The following is a 7996-nucleotide window of genomic DNA, read 5'->3' as shown; positions in this document are numbered from 1 at the left end:
GATATTTTGGCAGGAATGGTAAAGCAATGCAGATTGCAGAAGTTGAAAATTTTATGAAATGACATGTTTGCAAAGTGCAAACCGCGATTTTTTAATCAAACAAAAATTAATGACATTTGAGCCATGAGATTTCATACCCACTGGCACTGAAATTGTATTATATGATATTAGAGCCGCGATATTTCAGACAAAAATAGGACTTTTCCAGCCCTGCTGAGGCTATCACAGGTGAGTCGGAAGAGCAGCCGGCAAACTCACCACTATGCAGAGGGTGGATGCAGCGTCGGCAATATATGGATTTTTAAGCCCAAAGCGTCGCCGGCCATTTTAAAGATGCGTCGCCGGGTAATTTTTAATGAAAAGCCATTTACGCTGAGTAATGACGAACTATTTACAAGCCACAAACTTATTACAAGGTTGCATGCACGTGTTATCCCAAATAACTAATTTTACCCTAAAAACAGTCCGGTAGTACAGCAAGTGTCAAATGAACAAGTAATAAAGCAGTCTGACCGCTCTAATGCGGCCGATACTACCGTACTCGGTACTACGCAATAGAAAAAAATGTTGTTTGCATTTTTTGCGGGAACTCATCGCAACTGATTTCCGGACAAGCTTCGCTGCATCGTAATCCATCCAACGTACCGGAAACCTTACTTTTTTTCTAAATAGTTGGCTGAAGACTGAGAAATATATTAAATGCAAGAATTTCAATCTAAATGTGTCGGCAAGATCTTCTGAAGGCGAAAATTTTGCCGATAATGCGTCGCCGTAGGTCTTTAAATCTTCGTTCACTCTCTGCACAGTGGCTGACTAAGAGTTAGAAGGCAATCGATGATCCGACCACAGCTGGCTACTTTAGCCAGTCGTCGTCATCGTCTTCGTCGCTGGAGAACAGCGGCAGTGGTGGTGGCTGCGTAGAAAACGCGCCCGTCTGTCGATAAAAGAATTAATCTTAATTTTTTTCGTTATAATGTTATGAAGTGAGCGGTATAATAATAGAGAAAATTGTACTGTTTGATTTCACTTTTTCGTTTTCTCTAGAAGCGTCTGCTGTAATTAAACAAATAATAACATAAAATCAAACCGTTACCGTCCACACGACGCTCTTCCAAGACTGTCTCAGGATCGGGAGGGCTATGGGCGGCGCAGTTAAACCCAACAGAACCAACGTTCAACAGTTGGTCTGGTATATTCCGAATTTATTTAATTTAATACCTTCATAACTTTTTTTGTCAGTGATTTCAATAGAACTGACCTGTGAGGTGCCAGAGGAAGTCACGGGAGCTGGCGTGGAAGTGGAGGCGGTGTGACAAGACTGGGCCTGCAGGTCACATGATCTGTGCTGGGCAGCGTTATGTTCGTGGGCAACCGCCCCCTTTTGCTCTCCTCCGTGCTGCTGCACGTCAGCATCCGTTGCACGGCACATAAAATTCTCTTGTTCATTCCCTCCTGGTATTTCATCGATTTGCGCGGCGCATTCGTCATGTTCCACAGTAACATTTCTGTTCACTAAATCATCTCTCGACTGATCTTTACATACTTCGAAGTTAGGCTGATCTTCAATTCTCAGATTTCTTGTCACATTTTCTCCTGTGTCTTCATCAATGTTATCCACATCACTAGCATGACCAACGAGTTTTGTTTCACTCCCGAGCATCGTAACATCAGGTTCGTTTGCAGCAGTAATGCCAGGGATTGTTCCGAGCCTCACAAATGACTGATTGTCATCCTGTTGAATTTGTCTCGGAAGTTCCTCTCTTGAAACCTGCACGATGTCTGTCTTTTCTTCTTGCAATAAGGAGAGAATGCCGTTTCCTCGAACTGGATCTCTTGCGTTATCGATGTTTTGGCGCGCGGAATTCGGGCTAGATTCAGATGGACTCGATGCACAGCTGATATTTTGGTCTGCTAGGCTATCTTTATGTTCTCTATACGACTCAGATTTGTGGTTTTGTTCATTATATACATCAGTCCCTTCATGAAGTTCTGTTTGATGGCGATGAAGCTCCGATTTCTGCTCCGGCTTTCCTAGTAACTCTTCCTCCAGCCTATAGCAATGACTCGTTTGTTCGCCATTGTTCTCATCACCCTGCGAAATTGAATAATTTGAAACAGCCTGGGGTTGCTCGGGCTCAACAGGTCCAGTCGGTGAATTTTCACTGAGCTCTTTTTCAACTGACTTAATCATGCGGTCTGCAACAACCAAATGAAGATCTAGTGGTTCATCTCGAAAATCATTTTCCAGGCAAGATGAGGAATCATTCTCATGTTTCATACCTAACTTGTCACTTGTTTGCTTCATATCAACGATGTTGTCCAAGTTATGGTCCATCGCTTCCAACTCTTCCGACAAATCCGGAATTTTTTCGCTATCGATTGGCTTATGCTGAATCTTTGAACTGTCTTCGAGAACTTTGGCCTCTTCAAAATTAGTAACACTGATCGGCTTTTCTTTGGCCTCGATTAGGGTTTCTTTTGCTGTAGAACGCTCTAGAACTTCGGTGCTGGCGGTTGCTGATGGCAATATCCGAGTCTCTGCTGCTTCTGCGAGCTCCTGGACTCGGTAGGCGGCTTGAATGTTGCATTGATCTTGTTCCGCGCGTACACCTTCTTCCGAGTTGGCAACGGGGTCAAGGCATTGCTCATTGCTCTGCTCTTCTTTTATTCCAACCATTTTTGCTTCAATCGTGGCTTGCATTTCATTCCTGATCTCTATTTCAGACTCCCGATTAACCGCTTGCACAGGTTTTGAAACCGACTTGAAATCTTTAGGTTCGCCACACGCCTCAGTTTTCCCAGTTTCTTTGCATATAATTTCTTGATGGTCAGCCCTCAGCGGACGTCGCTCGTGTTCACAGAGCGACTGTTCTATAAAAAGTGTTTCCTGGAGCTGCTGCCTGCCTTCCACATCCAGCGCGTGTTGCTTACGGCGTTCTTCTAGTTGCGTGGCAAACAATTCAAGGTAGAGAAGCGTCGTTTCCTAGAAATTAATGATTGAATCATAATTAATTCACAATGAATTTTATCGCAAATGTTGAAAGAGGTTGATTATATAGCGGTTGCATAAAGCTTATTTCTACAGCGCTAAACTAGAGTGTGAGAAACACTGTGACGATAATCTTATAGTACACCCGACGAATTGAGTGGCTACGGCCAATCAACTGGATTATCTACGAAATAGAATAAGAATACACTAACATCATTTTTCACAAAGATCATTACCAAAAAAAAAAAACACTGACATTAACTTGGAATGAACCAATACCCGCATTCTGAAGCGTGATATGATCAGAATAATACGGCACGATTTCAATAATCAAAGCACTCACCCTAATTACAGTCTGTATGGACCGTCGTGCATCGCTTCCCGTGAACTGTTGTTCAGAACTGAAGAGCTCTTTGGCGTCCTTGTAGACAGCGTTCATCGCTTTCTTCAGAGCGGACTCGACGTACTCCGACACTTCACCAGCCGAGAAACTCAGCTCTGCTGCTGCCTTCTTCAATTCCACTACAGCTTCCCCATCGAGTATCGTTTGAGTTGCAGCGTCGTAGCACAGAGATCCAGAATCATTTAAAAGTAACTTACAAGTTTCCTCCTGCTCTTCGTTGACAATTGTTTGAGTTTGGATGCTTCTGATGCGAGTGGATGGATCAGTCTGTGTGGCCATCTCCGTGTGTGTTACACTTGCTTGAGATACTTGAGGAACAATGCATTCTTTCGATGTTCCACAGTTCGTCGCGGGATCATTCAGCTCTTGCGTCTTTGTAACATCGCTTGAAATAAAATTCCCAAATTCCAGAAAATCTGTTTGGGTTGAAGAGTTGACGAAAGCGTTAGAGTTCTGGCTACGGTGTTCTTCATTTTCCAATGACACTAAATTCCTGGATTGATCGTGAATTTTATCTTCCTCATGGATGTCGTCACTGGAGTCGTCCAAGTTACCACCGTTAACCAATGGGGGAAGTGAAGCAGGTTTTGTCATATTGCTTTTGTTTTTGTGCTTGTGGGCCATACGACGGAGCTGGACAGTCTGCTGCCGCAGAAGCTGCAGATCTTCTTCCATGCTTTGCTGGGCAGCAGACAACTCATGCAGTTCGTTCTGCAACATTCAACACGAAAAAATTATACGCCTTTTGAATTAGGTTAGATGGAAATTAGTAACAAAAAACGCAAGAGAAACAAATCAAGATATCATAATTAATGAGAAACAGGTTAATAATTTAACTCAAAAACTTTACCTCAACTCCAGCTTTGGAGACATTCAGCTGCTCGAGTTGAACATCTTTGAGCTTCAGTTCATGGACCATCAAAGACTCCAAATCCCGAACGGATTCTTCCTTATCTTTCAGCAGAAGAAACAAACGCTCATTTTCTGCCTTAAGCTTTGTGATTTCTTCGTGAGAAGAAGAAGTGGCGCTGGGGCGGGGAGCCTCGCTAGGAAGTCTTGCCTCGCTGCACTGCATTTTGTGGAGCCGCTCGTACAGCGTAGTGACAGTTTCCTTCAACTTACCGATTTCATCGCACACAAATCCAGAGTCAACTTTAATACTCTTCGTTCCCATTTCACTCAATTCCGGAAAAGGATTCCGATTTTCTGTATTTTCAATGCTTACATCACATTTTTCGGCGTGGATGTTTGATTCTTTGAAATCATGTAACTCCTCAACTTTAATACTCTTCATTCCTGTTTCACTCAATTCCGGAAGAAGATTCCGATTTTCAGCATTTTCAATGATTACATCACACTTTTCAACGTGGATGTTTGATTCTTTGAAATCATTTAACTCTTGTTGAAGCTCGAGACATTTACGTTGCCATGATTTCTCCGACTCTAAGACCACGGAATACTTGCTCCTGAGCTCACACAGTTCTCGTCTCGAGTTATTCAAGTCCTCTTCAGTCGCGTCCCAGGTGCCGGAAACAGGAGTGGCTGAACAAGCCCTGCCAACGCTCGATGCAGATCGACTCTCGACCACCTCGGTCATATTATCGTGTGTGCCAGCGAGTCGTTGTGTAGCGATCGATAGTCTGGAAAGGTAATAAAAATTCAGATTTAATCCACTTGAAAACTATGAAAAACGAGCATCCATTCTACGATTAAAATGAGCATGAAAACATTGCAGCGAATGAAGGTATGCATTCTCTCTTGTATCTGGCAACATATACTGTGTGTCGATTTAGTAGGGAAGTTGATACATTTGTGATGAACTCGTCAGCTCGCAATGCATTTATCCGCAGAAATATCACTGTTCAAAACGGATGGAGAATAAAACAGCGTATACTTAGTTATCCATTGAGGACAGTTAACGTTTTGATTACGTCAACTGTAAATATTAAATTGTGATTGATGTATATTTATAGAAACACAACAAAATAGGCTGAGTAAACTTGCAGCGAGCAGCATCTTCAATTAGTGTTGAATAAAACTAAAGATATTGTGTAGCAAGGTATTGACTTTTCTTATTTCTAATGTAATCACTTACGAATCGGTTCGCGTGATATTTGTAGCTCGGATCCCCTCCTCCATCAGTTCTTTTATCTAAAAAAATGTTCAAACAATAATTTATAAAAATATATTATAAAAAATTATATACCATAAATGATAGAAATAATTAAGCGCAATAATTCCTAATTTTGCAAAGTGAAAGAAAATCCCTCTTACGGATAATGAAGGCTTGAAATCCGGCATCATTGAAGCAATTAACTCCTCCCTCAAGACAATCATTATGTTGATCCAATCTCCGAGTAATCAACTACACTTAATTAGTAAATATAAAACAGTCGCAAAGCCACCTTCTGCAAACCTAAAGTTCAAATAAATATTACTTTCTTTCAAACTACCAAGAATTGAACTAAGATAAACGCATATACGCGTTTTCCATTCCTTAATTACCTTGTTCTGTACATCCGTCACTTGGTCGGCCATGCGAGCCATCGCGATGCGCAACTCCGTGTTCTGTGAGCGACTCTCAGATAAAAGCAAAGAAATCGGAGCCTCTGGCGGTGCCGTTGCATAACTTTGATGTAAGTTAGGACCAGCATTGCTTGGCATGCTGAAGGGGGCGCCATAAGGCACTAAATGCGAGCCATAGGGAGAATATGAATGTGCGTAATGTTCAGGCATTGACTGCGGGGCATTGTGGGGTAATGGGCTTTGGTGATGGTAAGGTCTTACGGCGTTACTATGTGTTGGATGAAAGGCATGAAAAGGAGGTTGTTGGTAAATACCACTCTCTGGAACAAAATTCTTGGTGGGTAGGGTCGCTTGGGCAGGGTGAGATGAGGCACTTATAACTGGACGATGAGGGAAAGGCAACCATTGCGAACTCTGCAAGGATTGACCACCTACTGAAGGATGCATTGATGCTGTTTCACTTCCGTCCGAAGTAACATTTGGAGTTAATACCTCGGAAGGATTGTAGGCAGGTTTTGGAATCGCATTAACTCTATTAGAAACGAGCGTGTCACATTGTGAAGTAGGTCGAAAGCTCTGACCAAAACCGGAATTCTGGCCACTCTGGAGATCCCGAACCAATTCTTGGACCGCAGTCTGGTCGGTGGGTGTAACGTCGGAGGTATTATGTGAGAATTCTGGTGTGTTAACAACGGGTTGAAACGAGTTTGGTAACTCATTTTTAAAGTTATGGGTATGGCTCTCAATGGCAGACTCTGCCTGTAGCAATACCGTTTCATCCGCACCTTTTACCCCTTGGGGGCTGGTGCTACGTGTCACAACTTCAGGACCGCTTGCAGTTTTGTGAGCTTCGTCGTGCAAACGATTGTCAATAACTGAAGACGCGGCATCAGAGGCCGGTTCAGAAACTGCAACAGCAGCAGGGGCGTCAGAAGCCATATTTCTGACGCCAAACACGGGCTGGCCCATCCTGGCTATGCGGGACAATACACTGGCCTTGGAGGACAGTTCCTCGCGCGTTACTTCCTGGACTTCGAGCGCCGGCATCGTGGTATCTGCAACAGATGTACCATAATTACCGTAATAATCATTATTTATGATGATTATGAACATTTGGCTCATAAGTGTCTTACCGTGTTTTTTAGTAACCAAAACCTTCAAATCATGTTTAACCTATAAAAACAAGTTTGGACACGTAGTAAATTTCATTTAGTACTTCAAATATTGATCTATTCATGACACATTCATGATACTGTTATATGCCCAGGTCTTACCAGCAGAGTTCTTGGACGAAGTCATCAGACCATCTGCAGAATTCTGGCCAGATTCAGACGGGGTAGGAGTCGGGCAAGCCGACGGCCGTTTTTGACGTTTAATTTTTTCTATTGTGACATCATAAGCTCGAACTGCTGCTCCCTCCTGCCAGAACAAGACAGTGAACATCAAGACTCAACTTTTCATCCATGCCAGCAAGTTCTTTTCTTTGCAATAACACAAATTTAGATTATCTTGTATCCATATAATTTTATATTGAATGCAACATCATCAGACATACCTAGTAGGAATGGACTTGAAATAAAATAATATAAATCGACAATGGTCAGGCAAATTTGAATAATANTCTCGGGTCTATACTTTCAAAAAAAGTCAAGAGATCGTAAGTTCATCAGCCAATCATTGACGGCCTTTCAAGCAAAATCCACCAATCATATACAAGAAAATAGAGCGTAAGTACTTACGTTAAATTAGCAAATTTTGGAAGTATGGCCCCAGCTGCTAGTTCCCGAAAAGTTCGAGAACTAACAACGAATTTCGAAAGTGAAAATCTCATGCCTTAGCACCTTCAGCATATACCTAGTAGTATTTTCTCGTTCCCTTCAGCATATAGCATTTTCTCTATACCTCCAGCACACAACATTCTCTCCTTACCTCCAGCACACAACATTCTCTCCTTACCTCCAGCACACAACATTCTCTCCTTACCTCCAGCACACAACATTCTCTTCTTACCTCCAGCACACAACATTCTCTCCTTACCTCCAGCACACAACATTCTCTCCTTACCTCCAGCACACAAC

At 42.5% G+C, this 7996-nt stretch overlaps 1 protein-coding gene across 1 annotated transcript; it reads right to left on the bottom strand.

The window, feature by feature from the left end:
• Positions 1-817: 817 nt before the first annotated feature.
• LOC108670304 lies at positions 818-7328 on the bottom strand. The gene is made up of 7 exons (XM_018157766.2): positions 7193-7328; positions 5898-6973; positions 5488-5543; positions 4243-5032; positions 3333-4103; positions 1259-2983; positions 818-934 (listed from the first exon to the last, which is right to left on the bottom strand). The coding sequence occupies exons 1-7, from the start codon at positions 7215-7217 to the stop codon at positions 854-856; spliced, it is 4524 nt and encodes a 1507-aa protein (XP_018013255.2). The 5' UTR covers positions 7218-7328; the 3' UTR covers positions 818-853.
• Between the last annotated feature and the right edge of the window lie 668 nt (positions 7329-7996).

This window comes from Hyalella azteca, unplaced genomic scaffold (assembly GCF_000764305.2).
Source record: "Hyalella azteca isolate HAZT.00-mixed unplaced genomic scaffold, Hazt_2.0.2 contig17629, whole genome shotgun sequence".
NCBI classification, from domain to species: Eukaryota; Metazoa; Arthropoda; class Malacostraca; order Amphipoda; family Hyalellidae; genus Hyalella; species Hyalella azteca.
The sequence above is the reverse complement of the archived record's forward strand: the minus strand, read 5'-3'. Positions and strand labels throughout refer to the sequence as shown.